This window comes from Heterodontus francisci, chromosome 1 (genome assembly GCF_036365525.1).
Source record: "Heterodontus francisci isolate sHetFra1 chromosome 1, sHetFra1.hap1, whole genome shotgun sequence".
Classification (NCBI taxonomy): domain Eukaryota; kingdom Metazoa; phylum Chordata; class Chondrichthyes; order Heterodontiformes; family Heterodontidae; genus Heterodontus; species Heterodontus francisci.
Window position 1 is genome coordinate 177,556,765 of NC_090371.1, and position 20,113 is coordinate 177,576,877.

Genomic DNA, 20,113 nt, shown 5'->3' on the forward strand with positions numbered 1-20,113 from the left:
GTGTGCTGTTTCACAAGCTTCATTCAAGACACAATTGCTAAAAAGTCATAAAAAATTAACTTTTACAATATGGAAAATATAATTGTACTGAACTTAACAATTTACACCACAACAGTTCGACTTGCCTTCAACGAAAAAGTCCATAATTCAGATGTGAACTGTTTTTTCTGGCAGCGTAGACGCCAAATTTTATCCATCTTTTTACTGCATCCAAATTTGGCTATATATTGGGATCCTGCTCTCGCACATTTATAAAACCATGGAATGAACATTAGCCACCATTACCATAATCTCTTCATCTGGGACCCATTCTTCTTCATCGTCATTGTTCTACGATGCTAGCTCACATTGTGTCTAGCACCTTAATTATCTCATGTGTCAAGCAAAATGATCACCAAGGTGACAGATTTGAGAAAATCCTTCCTCTTACATCCCATCTGGTGCTATCAGCATGTCAATTTCTGCCACAATTTTCTCCTTACCAATAGAAAATCCAGCTTTCTTGAAGCAACACTGGATTACTTCTTGACTGACACAGTTCTGTGCATGTTTCAACAGGCACACAGCATCTAACAAAGAGGAAGGTTTTTTTTGAACACAGAGATGTCGCCAGTTTTGCATTAGTGATCAGTTCTTCTCATTGATCTGCTACAAGGGCTGGGGCTGGACTATTCAAATTGTGTTGGCAGAGAGAATGTCCCTTATCCCAGAGATGTAAAGATGTCCGGAAACGTTGGGCCAAATTTTATTCCAGCAATGGGCATCCTAGTGGCAGGGAGACCTCACCTCAGCCCTTCGTTGGACCCCGGTGCGATTTCATGGTGGGCAGGCAATTAACTGCCCACTGCCAGGGACATGATCCCTTGAAGGGATGAGCTCCCGCCTCCAAGAGCTGCTGGCCAATTGGAAGGCTGGAAGCACCACCGGGAGCTGTGGCCACTGCCAGTACAGCAGGAGGCCCTGCAGTACCGAAGACTGGAGGAGACCCCGGGAGAGGTAAGTGGAGTTGGGGTCAGCAGGGCTATTCAGGCAGGCTCCAGCGATGGAGTTGTGGGGTTGGTCTTCGCGGGGAGGCAGCAATCACCGCCGGGGGAGCCTTGGATTGCTTGTCCAAAGGAGGGACCCCCTAACCCCACTAGGAGGCCGCCAGGCCTTACCTGGCAGTGTCTCCCAGCGGAAGCCAGCCCCTCCACCTTCCACAAAATTGAAGTGGAGGTGGGGAGAGGCCCTTCAGTGGTCATTAATTAACCACTTAAGGATCTCAATTGGCCTAGGGAGGGGACTGTATCCAGGGGTGTTAGAGATTAGTGAGGAAATTTGTGCAGCACATTCTATCAATGGGAAATAGGCACAATTTGTAGGCAAGGTAATAAACTATTGGGATGTACAGACAGAACAATGGAGTAAAAGTCTACTGAGGTTATGCAGAGGTTGTATAATGCACTGGTTAGATCACATTTGGAGTATAGTGTGCAATTTTGCCCGCCAAACTATAAAACAAATATACATGTGCCCAGAAAAAACAACCAGAATTATTTCAAGTCTAAGTGTAAGCTATGAGGAAAGATTGGAAAAACTCGCTCTGAAAATCCATGAGTCTAGCCCCAACAATTTCCACAAGATTCTTAAGAAGATGAGCCTTTGCCTTCCCCAAATAAGGCCAGCAATTTGAAGGGGCAGGGAGAAGGCATGGGTGGGGACTTCAAGACTGGACATTCCAACGTTTCTAGCCCGATAGAACATTGGCGAAAAACAGCAGGTTTACCAGTTTATTGAATGATGAAAGTGGTCCAATCTTGAACCCGAGAGAAAGAAGAATTTTTAAGGTACATGTCAATCCCCTTTCATTAAATTTAACCTGTGAACTTTGGCAGGATCAGTGTCAAGGGTCAGGGGTGGGTACATCTCAGCATTTATCTCTGGATGCCAGGCTTTCCATCTCAACAAGATAATAGAAATACAAACCTTCAGTACATTTCAGATGAATTTGGGTGTTCGGGTGGGGGAGTTAATGTAATAGAGGGAAGTATGCCTATGTACCTAATGGACTTTTCCAAATTTGACCTTTCTTCTGTTATTATTTCTGATCTGACTGCTCTTAATCCTTGGATTTTCCTGTTTAAAACTGAACAGTATATGATTGTCTCAATCGGTATAAAAGTTTGTTTGAAGTAAATAATTGCAGAGTCCTGTATAAAGCATTTTGAAATTATCAGATGTGGAAATTTGAGTAATAAGATATCTTGGATTGTCTTTCCAGGTCTTATTCATAAAAAGATAACAAAACTCAACATCTATTACTGCTATTGCCTTTATAGTTTTAGTAAAATAAGTTTGCCATAACTTATAGACAGCACAAGCAAGCACACATGCTCCCTTATTGTAATTCTTTGTCATTTTTACTGTTACAAGCTTGTTACTGCTGGAGGAAGGACTGTAGGAACTCATAGCATTCATTATGATTGAAGATCAGTACAACTTATTTCCCAAATGAGACAGACTAGAACCCCATTTTCAAAATAGCGCCACTCCCTTTCTATCACCCTGGTGATGGGCATACTTTAACATCCAAAATAACATTTACCATTAGTCTCTTCCAGAACAAAATCATAAAATATCTTCTTTTATCAATAAATTAGAATATACTCACTTTTTATGGCTTTTTTTAGCAAGTCTTGCAGCCTCAGCAGCTGCCTTCCTCATTTCAAATTCTTCTCTTTTCAGCATCTCTCCACTTCCCCTGTATCCCAGCTCCACCAGCTGCCGAGCCAGCTCCTCATCCTAAGGGATTCATGGAGATGATTTACCAAGGCAGAAATGCAATTTATACATGAGCTGAATGCCTCATATGACATTACAGCAATGTTGAAGTTTTTCGGCCAGTCAAAATACAAGTGACAAAAGAAAAAAAAAACTTCTTACAATTTCTGCATTAAGTGAGCTGTTCAGCACAGTTAATGATAATAAAAGGAGTAGGAGTAGTTTTTCTATAAAATGGCTTTCAGTGTATCACAGTTTTAAAGTTGTCCCATAAGAATTATAAAGTAACTGAAGTCTTCCTGCTGAAACATATATGCTGCATTCTAAAACTCTAAAATGTAACTCCTTGAAGATTAAAAAAAAATTTTTTAATTACTAATTATTAATAAGTGTTCTATATGGACAGAAACAGTCACATTAAACCAGAAGATGGTACTTCTATTGTAACAGCTTGGGTGAACTACAGTATTACACATTCATGAATTCATTGCATATTTTTGTTTCATATTGTTCACAAACTGATTTCACAATACATGTATTTTAGTAACTAAGTACCCAATTTTAATCTTGTGTAAGTGAATGGGTTTTGAAGTTAAAATCTCACTCCAAGGGCTGAATTTTACCAGCCCCTCGACGCCGTGGCTCATGGCGCGGGTGCCAGGAAAATGTTGCGGGGAGAGGCCCGCCTCGACCCACGATGTCGAGAAGGGCCCTCTACATATTTCCGGCAGAAGGGGCGACCTTGGTGCGGCTCCCCCCACCCCCGCCACCTGGCGGCGGGCCCTTCACCTAAATATTCAAATGAACCCAAATTAGATGCTAATAAGCTTACCCGCAGGTGGCAGATATCCCACGCCAATTTTACCGACTCCGAACGCAGTTCGTGTGCCTTCAGAACTCCATACGGAGCTCGGAGGCGAGAACCTGCAGGGGAGGGGAGAGTAATAAAATTTTCAGGGTGGGAGGGGTGGAGAAGCAGGGAAAACATTTTTCATTGGCTGTGGGGATGGTGGGAAGGGGTTGAAGGACAAAGAGTGCAAAGTTTGGGGTTTAAAGTTCAGGACTGTCAAGATTGTTTCTTTTGGGGGGGGAATAAATCTATTGTGTGATCTTTGGTGGGGTGGATGTGGCGCTTTTATATGAATTTTACTATTTTTATTAAAAAATGTAATTCCTGGTCCCTTTAAAAATTAAAATTTCTGCTCAGGACTTAAAGTCCTTTAAAAATGGCGCTGGCGCCCTCTACGTCATTGGGGCCGGCCGCTCCACCCCCACTATTTAAGTGAGCCCCCGCGCTAAAATATCGTGGGGGCTCCTTGGCAGCCTTTCCATGTTGGAAGGCAGTCGAGTTGAAAGTGCACCGCCGAGGAACGCGGTGTGCAATTAAAATTCAGCCCCAAGTCTTTAGCAAGGCTCCAGACTGATACAGTACCCACAAATTTTAAACATCAGACACGAAGAGTTTAATAATACTTTAGAAAACTGCTTGGGCTTCCAGGATAGTATGGAAGGATAGAAATAAAAATGGGCACGTACATACTATTGTTTCACTACCGATCAGCAGTAAAGAATATTACATGCAATTTTGTTTTACGCCAGATATTTGACATTTAACCATTATTGAGCAAGAATTACTGTGACTATGCATCAAACCTTCTAGATTGGTATAGATTTTTATCAGACAGCAGCAATAATTACATTAATTTTACATGAAAACTTTTGGATTAAAAGTTAGCAATCACTCTAGTTTAAAATATGATGAATATTTTAAAAATGGGGGAGAAGAAAGAGATGAATAGTCCACTGTACTTGTTCTTCATCTCATGGGATTTCTTCAATTATGTCTTTTTACAGATGTGATGAAATCTAGGGATTTGATTAAACAGGCAGAAATTGAAGCATATTTATTAAAAGTCTTAATGATGCATATTACTTATTTCAAAGTTTTAGGTTTTCTAACCAAGTCGAGGAATTGAAAATGTATGTTCAGCTTCACTGAACAAATTAAAAGTTATTTGGAGGAAATTGCTATGACCAGGTGAGAAAGGGTCTAGGGGACCCTCTCAGCCTTCACCTGGCCTTACTGTAACAGGGTTTTATTTTAAACACACCGTGTTTTTAGCTCCCCCTTGGCGAACCCTTGTTCACTGCTTTCCAATTATAAGGCAAAGTAACCAGCACAAACAGGTTTTCTTAGGTTTAAAGAAGAAAGGTTGAAATTTATTAAACTAAAAGTCTAATTCAGTTAACACCTATGGATACACTATGCACCCACACTAGCATGCATATGCGATACACACATGCAGATAGAGATAGAAAAGAGCAGAAGAAATACAGTGGAAAAGTTTGAGGCAATCTCTGAAAAGAGTTTTTGTTACGGATCTTCGAGCTCACTGTAGAGTCCTTGATTGTAGGTAGATCTTGCTTTTCAATGGGGCCGGACTTAAACCTTGTTCGCTGTAGGACATTTTTCTCTCTTGGGGTTCAAGTGGCTTCAGTGGATTTGGAGTTCCGTGGGAAGAGATGGAGAGTCAGACAGGAGAGATCTTTTCACTCCAGGAGCAAACAGACCTTCTAAGTTCAAACTGTTTGTACAATTCAGAAAAAAGCAGGTTGCCAAGCAGGCTAGTCACATGACTAGCTGGTCTGACCACGTCTGTTTGTGGATTCTCTGGTCTTACCTGACTCTGGAATGTCTCTTCTTACACACAATACCTGGTGCTCAAAGTCCATTGTGGGTTAAATTGGATAAGGGAAGTAATCCCTTTGTCTCCACAAGCACTGTCTGTTAATATGCAAATGTCTTTCCAGCCAGGGGCCTGGTGATTTTTTTGAATAAGTCCTTTCTTCACTTCAGCAACAATTTTCAAATCAATGTTCATATGACAAAAGTAATATGCCTCATTCTTGGCAGGTGGGGATCTAGCATGACAAAATAAATATATGTAAATCAAATATCAACCATTACCCACTGAGCAAGATTCTGCCCCTTCCAGATTCAACTCACAACATCCCTTCCACTGAAGGAATTTTCAGTCCTCAACCTCCATCTCCCACTGCGAAGTAAGTATGTATCCATATAACACTGTAAAAGTGATGAACCCTCAACCAAAAGCAGAAGTACAGATTGATACAATCACTCTGCAATACTACATTGTGATTCTAAACAATATGTAAGCAAAATTGCTAGAGACTATTAGTACAGTACATGGCCCCAGTTTCATTTAACTGTGGGAATTCAGTAGCAAAAGGGGTCCAGGTTAAAACACTGATTTATCATATTTAGTCAAATTAGAATTGTAAACCTGTATGTTTTTGGCATTGTCAAACATTATTACAGGCAATAAGGGATAGTGAATACATTTATTATAAATGAAGATTTATTTTAACAATACTGGTCAGTATGTTTTAAAGTCCCACATACATAAAATAGCTGCTATCGTGGAACAATGCTATGAACAAGCACTGCCACCTTGTGGCATGTACAACATACAAAGTACTTAACTGTTTGCCATATGCATAGCTTTAAAAATCACAGTACTATCATTTCAGCAAGCTTACATATTTTATGTTCATTATTAACCAATTATATTTAATTAAGCCAACTAAATGGGGAAAATCATCAGTAAATGTATTACAATTTTAATAACAATTTTAAAAGAGTTAAAGTCAAATCAAAGTTATTCCAGGAAGAGAATAATGAATTCCAACACATTTCTATATAAATGTTATGGAATATCCACAAAGTAGCAGCTGGCTACAGAGTTGAACCCCCCAAAAAATCAGAACAAGGGTATACTGTACATTAATATAAAAGCAAAATACTACAGATCCTGGAAATCTGAAATAAAAACAAAAAATACTGGAAATACACAGCAAGTCTGGCAGCATCTGTGGAGAGAGAAGCAGAGTTGACATTTCAGGTCAGTGACCCTTCATCAGAACTGGCAAATATTAGAAATGTAATAGGTTTTAAGCAAGTAAAGCGGGGGTGGGGCAAGAGATAACCAAAGAGGTGTTGATCGGACAAGGTCACAGAATATAACTGGCCAGTAGGTGATGGAGCAAAGGCAAACGGTGTGTCAATGGCATGCTGAAAGACTAAGCGTTAGTGCAGAGAGGGTGTTAATTGACAGAAAAATGAACAGCCTGGCCCCAAGCACAAAAATGAATAAAACAGTGCGTAGGCACAGTAGAAACAAACTAAACTAAAATAAACAAATAAAAAAATACAAATAAAAAGGAAAAAGAAAAAGAAAAAATAACTAAAAATAAAAATAAAAAGGGGGGCCCGTCATGCTCTGAAATTATTGAACTCAATGTTCAGTCCGGCAGGTTATAGCGTGCCTAATCAGTAAATGAGGTGCATTCCTCGAGCTTGCGTTGATGTTCACTGGAACACTGCAGCAATCCCAGGACAGAGATGTGCGCATAGAGTCAGAGAGTTATAGAGTCATACAGCACAGAAACAGGCCCTTCGGCCCATCGTGTCTGTGCCAGCCATCAAGCACCTAACCATTCTAATCCCATTTTCCAGCACTTGGCCCGTAACCTTGTATGCTATGGCGATTCAAGTGCTCATCTAAATACTTCTTAAATGTTGTGAGGGTTCCTGCCTCTACCACCCCTTCAGGCAGTGTGTTCCAGATTCCAACCACACTCTGGGTGAGAATGTTTTTCCTCAAATCCCCTCCAAACCTCCTGACCCTGACCTAAATCTATGCCTTCTGGTTATTGACCCCTCAGCTAAGGGAAAAAGTTTCTTCCTATCTACCCTATCTATGCCCTTCATAATTTTGTATACCTCAATCATGTCCCCCCTCAGCCTTCTCTGCTCTGAGGAAAACAACCCTAGCCTTTCCAGTCTCCCTTCATAGCTGAAATGCTCCAGCCCAGGCAAAATCCTGGTGAATCTCCTCTGCACCCTCTCCAGTGCAATCACATCCTTCCTATAGTGTGGTGCCCAGAACTGTACCCAGTACTCCAGTTGTGGCCTAACTAGCATTTTATATAGCTCCATCATAACCTCCCTGCTCTTATATTTTATGCCTCAGCTAATAAAGGCAAGTATCCCATATGCCTTCCTAATCATCTTATCGACCAGTGCTGCTGTCTTCAGTGATCTATGGACAAGTACACCAAGGTCCCTCTGACCTCCTGTACTTCCTAGGGTCCGACCATCCATTGTATATTCCCTTGCCTTGTTAGTCCTCCCAAAATGCATCACCTCACACTTCTCAGGATTAAATTCCATTTGCCACTGCTCCGCCCATCTTACCAGCCCATCTAAGGCTTTCCTCCTCACTATTTATGACACCACCAATTTTTGTGTCATCTGTGAACTTACTGATCATACCTCGATATTCATGAGAGAGGAGGGTGTGTTGAAATGGTCAGCAACTGGAAGCTCAGGGTCATGCTTTCAGACTGAGCGGAGGTGTTCCGCAAAGCGATCACCCAATCTGCGCTTGGTCTCCCCAGTGTAGAACATTGTGAGCAGTGAATACAGTACACTAAATTGAAAGAAGTACAAGTAAATCGCTGATTCACCTGAAAGGAGTGTTTGGGGCATTTGGATAGTGAGGATAGAGGAGGTAAATGGGCAGGTATTACACCTCCTGCGATTGAAGGGGAAGGTGCCGTGGGAAGGGGACAAGTTGATAGGGGTAATGGAGGAGTGGACCAGGGTGTCGCAGAGGGGACAATCCCTTTGGAATGCTGTCAGGGGAGGGGAGGGGAAGATGCATTTGGTAGTGGCATCACGCTGGACGTGGCAGAAATGGTGGAGGATGATCCTTTGGATGTGGAGGCTGGTGGGGTGGAAAGTGAGGACAAGGGGACCCTGTTGCGGTTCGGGGAGGGAGGGGATGGGGTGAAGGTAGCGGTGTGGGAAATGTGCCGGACACAGTTGAGAGCCCTGTCAAACACTGTGAGGGGGAATCCTCATTTGAGGAAAAAGGAAGACATATCAGAAGCGCTGTCATGGAAGGTTGCATCATCAGAGCAGATGCGTGGGAGACGGAGAAACTGGGAGAATGGAATGGAGTCCTTACAGGAGACTGGGTGTGAAGAAGTATAATCGGGGTAGCTGTGGGAGTCGGTCGGCTTATAATGAATATTATTAGACAGCCTATCCCCAGAGATGGAGATAGAGAAGTCGAGGAAGGGAAGGGAAGTTTCAGAGATGGACCATGTAAAGGTGAGAGAAGGGTGGAAATCAGAAGCAAAGTTGATTGGAATTAGAATATTACAGCGCAGTACAGGCCCTTCGGCCCTCAATGTTGCACCGACCTGTGAAACCATCTGACCTACACTATTCCATTTTCATCCATATGTCTATCCAATGACCACTTAAATGCCCTTAAAGTTGGCGAGTCTACTACTGCTGCAGGAAGGGCGTTCCACGCCCCTACTACTCTCTGAGTAAAGAAACTACCTCTGACGTCTGTCCTATATCTATCACCCCTCAACTTAAAGCTATGTCCCCTCGTGTTTGCCATCACCATCCGAGGAAAAAGACTCTCACTATCCACCCTATCTAACCCTCTGATTATCTTATATGTCTCTATTAAGTCACCTCTCCTCCTCCTTCTCTCCAACGAAAACAACCTCGTAAGACCTTCCCTCCATACCAGGCAACATCCTAGTAAATCTCCTCTGCACCCTTTCCACATCCTTCCTATAATGCGGTGACCAGAACTGCACGCAATCCTCCAGGTGCGGTCTCACCAGAGTTTTGTACAGCTGCAGCATGACCTCGTGGCTCCGAAACTCGATCCCCCTACTAATAAAAGCTAACACACCATATGCCTTCTTAACAGCCCTATTAACCTGGGTAGCAACCTTCAGGGATTTATGCACCTGGACACCAAGATCTCTCTGTTCATCTACACTACCAAGAATCTTCCCATTAGCCCAGTACTCTGCATTCCTGTTACTCCTTCCAAAGTGAATCACCTCACACTTTTCCGCATTAAACTCCATTTGCCATCTCTCAGCCCAGCTCTGCAACCTATCTATGTCCCTCTGAACCCTACAACATCCTTCGGCACTATCCACAACTCCACCGACCTTAGTGTCATCTGCAAATTTACTAACCCACCCTTCTACACCCTCTTCCAGGTCATTTATAAAAATGACAAACAGCAGTGGCCCCAAAACAGATCCTTGCGGTACACCACTGGTAACTAAACTCCAGGATGAACATTTGCCATCAACCATCACCCTCTGTCTTCTTTCAGGTAGCCAATTTCTGATCCAAAGCTCTAAATCACCTTCAACCCAATACTTCCGTATTTTCTGCAATAGCCTACCGTGGGGAACCTTATCAAACGCCTTACTGAAATCCATATACACCACATCCACTGCTTTACCCTCATCCACCTGTTTGGTCACCTTCTCGAAAAACTCAATAAGGTTTGTGAGGCACGACCTACCCGTCACAAAACCGTGCTGACTATCGCTAATGAACTTATTCTTTTCAAGATGATTATAAATCCTGTCTCTTATAACCTTTTCCAACATTTTACCCACAACCGAAGTAAGGCTCACAGGTCTATAATTACCAGGGCTGTCTCTACTCCCCTTCTTGAACAAGGGGACAACATTTGCTATCCTCCAGTCTTCCGGCACTATTCCTGTCGACAATGATGACATAAAGATCAAGGACAAAGGCTCTGCAATCTCCTCCCTAGCTTCCCAGAGAATCCTAGGTGGAATTGGTGGAATAATTTTGATTTGGCCTTTTCTTTTAAAATTATTGTAGTTATTAAAATGACAATCATTTACCACAAGATTTTTCTGGTTATCATGGAATCATAGAATGGTTATAGCATAGAAGGAGGCCATTCAGCCTGTCGTGTCCATGCCAGTTCTCTGCAAGACATACTTAGCTGGGCCCACTCCCCTGCCTTTTCTGTGTAGTCCTGAAATGTTTTTCTCTTCAGGTAATTATCCAATTCCATTTCGAAAAATTATTTCCAGATCCTAACCATTCGCTGCATAGTTGGTTTAACTACATAGAGTTGAGAATCTTATTGCAACAAACATTGCAAAGCTGAAATAAAAACAGAAAATATTGGAAATACTCAGTCTGTTTGGCAGCATCTGTGGAGAGAGAAACAGAATTAACATTTCCTGTCAATGACCTTTCATCAAGACTCTCTTTGCTTTGCTCATGTTATATTGCAAAGCTGTTGTTTAAACAAATTTTCCTCACATTCTAACTGAAGTTTTACAACAAAATGTCCAAACTTGGAGGCACCACCACTCAGTCCAAAAACATGACCCCGAGCTTCCTGCCACTTGCCATTTCAACACACCCCACTGCTCTCATGCTGACATCTCTGTCCTGGGTCTGCTGCAATGTTCAAGTAAACATCAACGCAAGCTCAAGGAACAGCACCTCATTTTCCGATTAGGCACGCCACAGCCTACCGGACCGAACATTAGACTTCAATAATTTTAGAGCATGACTGGACCTTTTTTATTTTTATTTTATTTTGTTCCATCTTTTTTTTGTTTTTTTACCATGTGCCTGCCTACCTTTTTTTCATGTTTGTGCTTTTGGGGTTTAGGGCTTTAGGGCTGCTCATTATTCTGTCATTAACACTCCTTCTGCACTAATGCTTTCTCTTTCACCACACCATTAGCACACTCTCTTTACCTTTGCCCCATGACCTCCTTGTCAGTTAATCTCTCCAGCCCTCTGTTCCATCACACGCCTTCCCTTTTGTTCTCTAACGCTTAGTCTTTCAGCACGCCATTGACATACCGTTTGCCTTTGCTCCATCACCTTCTGAACAGTTATTTTCTGTGACCTTGTCCGATCAACACCTCTTTGGTTATCTCTTGCCCCACCCCCGCTTTATTTGCTTAAAACCTATTACATTTCTAACCTTTGCCAGTTCTGATGACAGGCCACTGACCTGAAATGTTATCTCTGCTTCTCTCTCCACAGATGCTGCCAGACCTGCTGTGTATTTCCAGCACTTTCTGTTTTTATTTCAGATTTCCAGCATCCGCAGTATTTTGCTTTTATTTTAATGTTTCAGCTGAGCCCTTCTAACCCAGGACGACAGCATGGTCTAGAACTCACTTTGAAATGCCTGTGAGAGCACTGCCATTGAAGACACAGCCTGGAATAGATCCTCTCTTGCTGCTAATGAAAGATGCACATCTGTCCAGATATTTCACTGTCCCCGTTGAAAGACCCTTGCTCACCTTTACCACTTCATCCCTCTTTTCTTGTTTCGCCATTAAAATAAGGAAGTTCACATGTCTGGTGGCATGTGTCAATATTTATGTGGTGTTGAAAAATAGAAAAAGTGCACAATTACAGGTGAAACAAACCCCAGTGACCCACTCAGTGCTCTACCCGACATGGTGGCCTCCACTATCAGCCACCTCTTCGAGATGCTCCCCTTGTGGCCTTGGATAAGGTGGAGGCAGCCTGCTCACTTGTATCTGCTTGCAGCTGAGATACCTGCGGGGGTCCACCTCATCATGGAGATGTCAGTGGACACACCTCCAGAGGCTTCTGTACTGGCATCATTGCAGGGGTAGCCTCCGTCACGGGGCCTTGATACACAGATGGTCCCTCTGTCAGAGGGGTCAAGGATGCCTATGATGATAATGGCACCGCATGAAGGGTGACATCCTCATCCTCCCTGGTGACTGCCTCAGCCTTAGCCAGTGCTCCGGATGGCTGGAGGGGACCAGCAGCTGGGGCACAACTGGAATCCCCTCCAAACATCTCTGCACCACCAGGACCACTGACTGGTCCATGCTACAGAGAATGGCATGCCTTCTGTGAATGTCAGTGCATAACTCCTGCATGCACTCTGGGTGCTGCCACTTGTGGTTCTCCATGAGGTTGGCCACTTTCTCAATGGAAGAGCTCATGGGCTCAGAACCCTGATCCATGGTGGTGACATGAGCTGCATGCACATGAGCACTCTCAGCCCATGACCCCACACTGCCTCAGGGAGCTCTGACACCACTGACAAGTGAGAGCACATCTGTTGCAACTGATCTGACTCCTGAAGCCCTGCATCTGTTCCCAGCTGAGCATGGCTGTATCTGTCCTCCATCCACTGAGGGGGGTTGCCCACACCTACCTCTGTTTCTCTCACCTCCTTATGTCCACTTGTGATGTGCTCATCATCCAGTGCCACCCTATCTAAGAACATACAAGGACCCACAGACGTGACTGTATCTGAGTTGGAGGAGGGTGTCCTTGCAGGATGTAATGGTGTAATGATGTCTTTGCTCGTAGCGCATGCAGTGCGGACACAGGAATCTGTCCTTTCCCCAAGATGCTTGAACCTGTGGTAGACACAAGGGGCTGGATTTTAATCGCAGCCGCGCTCCGTGGCGGCGCACTTTGAACTCGGCGGCCTTCCGACATGGAATGGCCACCATAAAGGCCCCGTGATATTACCTGCGGGGCTGATTTAAATAGAGGGGGCAGAGCAGCCGCCCCTGTTGATATAGCGGGGCAGCCGCCGCGTCCCCGGCCATGGTGTCCGGCGGCACTTTTAAAGGGCTTTAAGCCCTTAGAAGTAATTTTAATTTTTAAAGCTAAAGTATTCGGAATTTTTAATTAACAATTAATAAAGACATGAAAGCCCTTCCCCAACCCCCTTAATGGTCATCTCACTGCTTGATATGATCAACACTTGCCTTTTTCCCTATCCAAACATTCCCCCAACCTTTTAACTTTCACCGTTCAACCCCTTCCCACCATCCCAACATCCAACAAAAAGTGATTTCCCTGCTCCCCCATCCCTCCCACCCTGAAAATTTTATTCCTCCCCCTCCCTACCAGTTTCTCGCCTCAGAATTCCATACGGAGTTCCAAAGGCGTGCGAAGGACTAACGGCGGCCGTAAAACCGGCGTGGGACGGCCGCCACCTGCAGGTAAGTTAATTTACATGTCCTTATTGTTAATTTGAATATTCAGATGAAGGACCCGCCGCCAGGCAGCGGGGAGGACCGCACTGAGGTCCCCCCGCCACCAGTAATTTGCAGCGGGCCCTTCTCGACATCGCGGGTCGAGGCGGACCTCTCTCCACAGAATTTTACCGGCATCCCCCCGGCACAACCCACGGGTTCTATCCCTCTGCCTTCTTGCTCCATGACTGCTACTGCAATTGAATCAGTAAAATGGCAAGCACAGTAATAACTACCATGATCTTTTAAAATCCGGACCGCACTTCTTCAATCCCACCTCCATTGCCACCCTGCGGCCCACCCTCCAACCAATTTACAGGCTGCCCCATCAAAATCAGGGCCTGTGACTGCTTCCCTCTGGGGGCGGGATCAGGACCCAGAAACAGTCCTGACATGCATATCCCGAACCCAGAAAGGCTTTCTCTCTCTCTCCACAGGTTTTATCTGATCTGAGTATTTCTGGCATTTTCTGTTCATATTTCAATTTTTCAGCATCCACAGTATGCCTTTCTGTAAGATATCGAGATTGTCGTTTTAACCACTTCACAACACTCGGGTTTTAAAAGAAGTGGCTGCAGAGATAGTGAATGCATTGATTGTAATCTTCCAAAGATTCTGGAAAGGTCCCAGTGAATTAGAAACCCGCAAATGTAACACCTCTAATCAAGAAAGGAGGGAGACACAAAACAGGAAACCATAGGCCGGTTAGCCTACCATCTGTCATTGGAAAATGCTAGAAACCATTATTAAAGGAAGGAGTAGCAGGACATTTAGAAAATGGTGGTACAATCAAGCAGAGTCAACATGGTTTTGTGAAAGGAGAAGTGTGTCGGACAAATTTGTTAGAGTTCTTTGAGGATGTAACAAGCAGTGTGGATAAAGGGTAACCAGTAGATATAGTGTATTTGGATTTCCAGAAGGCATTCGATAAGGTGCCACATAAAGGTTACTGCACAAATTAAGAGCTCATGGTGTTGGGGGTAATATGGTATGGATAGAGGATTGGCTAACTAATAGGAAACAAAGAGTTGGGATAAATGGGTAATTTTCAGGTTGGCAAACTGTAACTGGTGGGGTGTCACAGCAATCAATGCTGGGATCTCAACTATTTACAATCTATATTAATGACTTGGATGAAGGGACAGAGTGTATTGTAGCTAAATTTGCTGACGATACAAAGATAGGTCGGAAAGCAAGTTGTGAGGAGGACACAAAGAATCTGCAAAGGATATAGATAGGTTAAGTGAGTGGGCAAAAAAATTTGGCAAATGCAGGAAAATATGAAATTGTCCATTTTGGTAGGAAGACTAGAAAAGCAAAATATAAGTTAAATGGAGAGAGAGTGCAGCATGCTGCAGTACAGAAGGACCTGGGTATTCTTGTACATGAATCACAAAAAGTCAACATGCAGATACAGCAAGAAATGAGAAAAGCAAATGGAATGTCGGCATTTATTGCAAGAGGGATGGAGTATAAAAGTAGAGAAGTCTTGATACAACCATACAGGCGAGACCACACCTAGAGTCCTGTGTACAGTTTTAGTCTCCTTATTTAAGAGATATACTTGCATTGGAGGCAGTTCAGAGAAGGTTCACTAGGTTGATTCCTGGGATGAAGGGTTTGTTTTATGGAGGAAAGATTGAGCAGGTTATGGTTTAGAAGAATGAGAGATGATATTGAAATATATAAGATTCTGAAGGGGCTTGACAGGTTAGATGATGAGAGGATGTTTTCCCTTGTGGGGGAATCTAGAACTAAGGGCACAGTTTCAAAATAAGGGTCTCTCATTTAAGATGGAAATGAGGAGGAATTTCTTCTCTGAGGGTCGTTAATCTTTGGAATACTCTACCCCAGAGGGCAGGGAGGCTGGGTCATTGAATATATTCAAGGCTGAGTTGGACAGATTTTTGATCTACAGGGGAGAAAAGGGTTATGGGAGGCAGGTACGAAAGTGGAGTTAAGGCCACAATCAGATCATCCATGATCTTATTGAATGGTGCAGCAGGCTCGAAGGGCCAAATGGCCTACTCCTGCTCCTATTTCTTATGTTCTTAAAAGCTATGCAGAGGTAAATAACAAGGATTGTTATAATAATGATATATCTCCTTTCTATAAGAAGTGTTGTGTTGGTAAAAATGTAGAATTGCCGAGAACATCTAAAACATGTGATAATATTATCCCAATGCTTTGTTCCTACTTCCAAATGGTCAGTCTCAGCTGCATCCTTAGCCCAAATCTAAAGTCTTGCAGGATTTTAATTATTTTTTTCTATTTCTTTATCTTAATTTGCAACTGCCCGTTTTTGATTTTTTTCTGTCACTGCCTGCTTCAGCTGACACTTGGCCCTTTACACCCTGCTCCTACGACCTATACTGATCTGCACCCCAATTTGACATTCACATCTTGTCACAGCCGCTTGCTCAACTAGCCACCTCACATCAAATTCCTGCAATTATATTTATGCATATATTATAAATATTTCATACATTTATACTTACATATTTGTACTCGTATTAGATTGAAAATCTTGCATATGGCATGCATTTCCTGTTCACAAACTTCACTTCCTGTGTCAGGAATTTTGAGCCCTATACAAACATTTATGATGAGGAAACCCCATCTAAATGAAATAAGCATTTCATCGTGACAGCTTGTTGATGAATCAATAAAGCACAATTCATCTTGAAAATATTGTGAATCATTTTCCTCAGCACCTAAGATTGATAATGTTCAAAACAATTTTTGTTCAATCAATTATACATTGCACATTATTGATTAAATGATTAAAATGATTAGATTTTCCTACTGAATAGCCATTTGCATTTTTGATATACGAACATACGAATTAGGAGCAGGAGTAGGCCACTCAGCCCTTTGAGCCTGCTCTGCCATTCAATAAGTTCATGGTTGAACTGATTACTCCACATTTCCACCTACCCCGATAATCTTCCACCCCCTTGCTTATCAAGAATCTATCTACCTCTGCCGTAAAAATATTCAGACTGCTTCCACTGCCTTTTGACAAACAGCATTCCAAAGACAACCCTCGGAGAGAAAAAATTTCTCCTCATCTCTGTCTTAAATGGGCGGTCCCTTATTTTTAAACAGTGACCCCTGGTTCTAGATTCTCCCACAAGTGGAAACATCCTTTCCACATCCACCCTGTCATGACCCCTCAGGATCTTATCTGATTCAATCAAGTTGCCTCTTACTCTTCTAAATTCCAGCGGATACAAGCCTTCATTAAAGTTTATACTGTGTTCCGACGAGGTGAGAAAGAGGTCTAGGGTTCCCTTTCAGTCGTCATCTGGTATTACTGTAACAGGGTTTAATTTTAAATTTTATCTCTTCCTTGGTGAATCCTTGTTCACTGCTTTCCAATTATAAAGCAAAGAAACCAGCACAAGCAGGCTTTCTTAGGTTTAAAGAAGAAAAGTTGAAATTTATTAAACTTAAACTCTAATTTGGTTAACGTCAACGGATGCACGCCGCGCCCCACACTTGCATGCATACGCGATATACATATGCAAATAGAGACGGAAAAGAGCAAAAGAAAAATAAAGTGGAACGTTTTGAGGCAATATCTGAAGAGCTCACTGTAGAGTCCTTGATTGTAGGTAGAACTTGATTTTTGTTGGGGCCCAGTATTCTTCTTAAACCTTAAATTAAAGCAAAATACTGCAGATGCTGAAAATCTGAAATAAAAACAAGAAATGCTGGAAATACTCAGCAGGTCTGGCAGCATCAGTGAAGAGAGGAGAGTTAGCGTTTCAGGTCAATGACCCTTCATCACGTGAAGCAGCGATTTACTTGTACTTCTTTCAATTTAGTAAACTGTATTTGCTGCTCACAATGTGGTCTCCTCTACATTGAGGAGACCAAACGCAGACTGGGTGACCGCTTTGCGGAACAAAGAACAGTACAGCACAGGAACAGGCCATTCGGCCATCCAAGCCTACGCTGATCTTGATGCCTGCCGAAACTAACACATTCTGCACTTCCGGGCCCATATCCTTCTATTCCCATCCTATTCATATATTTGTCAAGATGTCTCTTAAACGTCGCTATCGTATCTGCTTCCACCACCTCCCCTGGCAGCAAGTTCCAGGCACTCACCACCCTCTGTGTAAAAAACTTGCCTCGCACATCCCCTCTAAACTTTGCCCCTCGCACCTTAAACCTATGTCCCCTAGTAACTGACTCTTCCACCCTGGGAAAAAGCTTCTGACTATCCACTCTGTCCATGCCGCTCATAACTTTGTAAACCTCTATCATGTCGCCTCTCCATCTCCGTCGTTCCAGTGAAAACAATCCGGGTTTTTCCAACCTCTCCTCATAGCTAATGCCCTCCAGACCAGGCAACATCCTGGTAAACCTCTTCTGTACCCTCTCCAAAGCCTTCACATCCTTCTGGTAGTGTAGCGACCAGAATTGCACGCAATATTCTAAGTGTGGCCTAACTAAGGTTCTGTACAGCTGCAACATGACTTGCCAATTTTTATAATCTGTGCCCCGACCGATGAAGGCAAGCATGCCATATGCCTTCTTGACTACCTTATCCACCTGCATTGCCACTTTCAGTGACCTATGGACCTGTACGCCCAGATCGCTCTGCCTGTCAATACTCCTAAGGGTTCTGCCATTTACTGTATACCTACCACCTGCATTAGACCTTCCAAAATGCATTACCTCACATTTGTCCGGATTAAACTCCATCTGCCATTTCTCCGCCCAAGTCTCCAACCGATCTATATCCTGCTGTATCCTCTGATAATCCTCATCACTATCCGCAACTCCACCAACCTTTGTGTAGTCCGCAAACTTACTAATCAGACCAGCTACATTTTCCTCCAAATCATTTATATATACTACAAACAGCAAAGGTCCCAGCACTGATCCCTGCAGAACACAACTAGTCACATCTTTCCATTCAGAAAAATACCCATCCACTGTTACCCTCTGTCTTCTGTGACTGAGCCAGTTCTGTATCCATCTTGCCAGCTCACCTCTGATCCCGTGTGACTTCACCTTTTGCACCAGTCTGCCATGCGGGACCTTGTCAAAGGCTTTACTAAAGTCCATATAGACGACATCCACCGCCCTCCCTCATCAATCATCTTCGTCACTTCCTCAAAAAACTCAATCAAATTAGGAAGACACGACCTCCCCTTCACAAAACCATGCTGTCTCACCTCCACTCAGTCCGAAAGCATGACCCCGAGCTTCCGGTTGCTGGCCATTTCAACACTCCCCCTGTTCTCATGCCCACATCTCTGTCCTGGGATTGCTGCAGTGTTCCAGTGAACATCAATGCAAGCTCGAGGAACAGCATCTCATTTACCAATTAGGCATGCTATAGCCTGTTGAACTGAACACTGAATTAAATCATTTCAGAGCATGACGGGCCCCCCTTTTTATTTTTAGCTATTTTTTCTTGTTTCTTTTTTATGTGTCTATTTTATTTTAGTTTGTTTAATTTGTTTCTACTGTGCCTACCCACTGTTTTATTCATGTTTATGCTTGGGTCCAGGCTGTTCAGCTTTCTGTCAATGAACACCCTCTCTATACTAATGTGTTGTCTTTCAGCACGCCTTTAACATACTGTTTGCCTTTACTCCATGAGCTTCTGGTCAGTTATTCTCTGTGACCTTTTCCTATCAACACCTCTTTTGTTATCTCTTGCCCCACCCCCACTTTATTTGCTTAAGACCTATTACATTTCTGGCTCTGCCAGTTCTGATGAAGGGTCACTGACCTGAAACGTTAACTTTGCTTCTCACTCCACAGATGCTAGCAGACCTGCTAAGTATTTCCAGCATTTCTTGTTTTTATTTCTTCTTAAACCTTGTTCGCTGTGGAAGACTTTTCTCTCCAGGGGTTAATGTGTCTGGAGTGGATTCAGAGGCTTGTGAGAAAGAGATGGGAGCAGACAGGAAACAGATCTTCTCAGTCCAGGAGCAAACAGCTTTCTGCAGGCTCTCAGTTCAAACTGTACAATTCAGAAAAAATCCCAGCCTGCCAAGCAGGTTTGTCATGTGACTAACTGGTTTGACCAAGTGTGTTTGTGGATTGTATTGGAGCAGGGGATAGCTCCTTTGTTCAAAACACTGTCTGTTAATATGCAAAAAGGTCTTTCCAGCCAGGGGGTTGGCAACCCCTTGTCACAGGCCTTCTCTTCTTCCCAGCAACAATATGAAACTTAATGCCCATGTGGCGAAATTAATGTGCCTCATTCTTGGCAGGCATGCATGACACCACCACACCCAGGGGAATGAAATGCGATTTTCTCAAATCGCATTTCATTAAAAGGGTTGAGAGAAAATATAAGATACAGAAACAAAAACATGCATTTCCCTCATTCATAAATCCTAAAGCTTATTAAAATTGCCTGTCTTTTCTT

General features: G+C 43.2%; 1 protein-coding gene across 1 annotated transcript in view; it reads right to left on the reverse strand.

The window, feature by feature from the left end:
- The window catches only part of cfap299 (cilia and flagella associated protein 299), a 947,170-nt gene that overhangs the window by 872,234 nt on the left and 54,823 nt on the right, over window positions 1-20,113 (reverse strand). Inside the window, exon 2 of the mRNA XM_068015303.1 lies at window positions 2,651-2,781. Coding sequence (XP_067871404.1) covers window positions 2,651-2,781 — 131 coding nt within the window. The remainder of the gene's footprint in view (window positions 1-2,650; window positions 2,782-20,113) is intronic.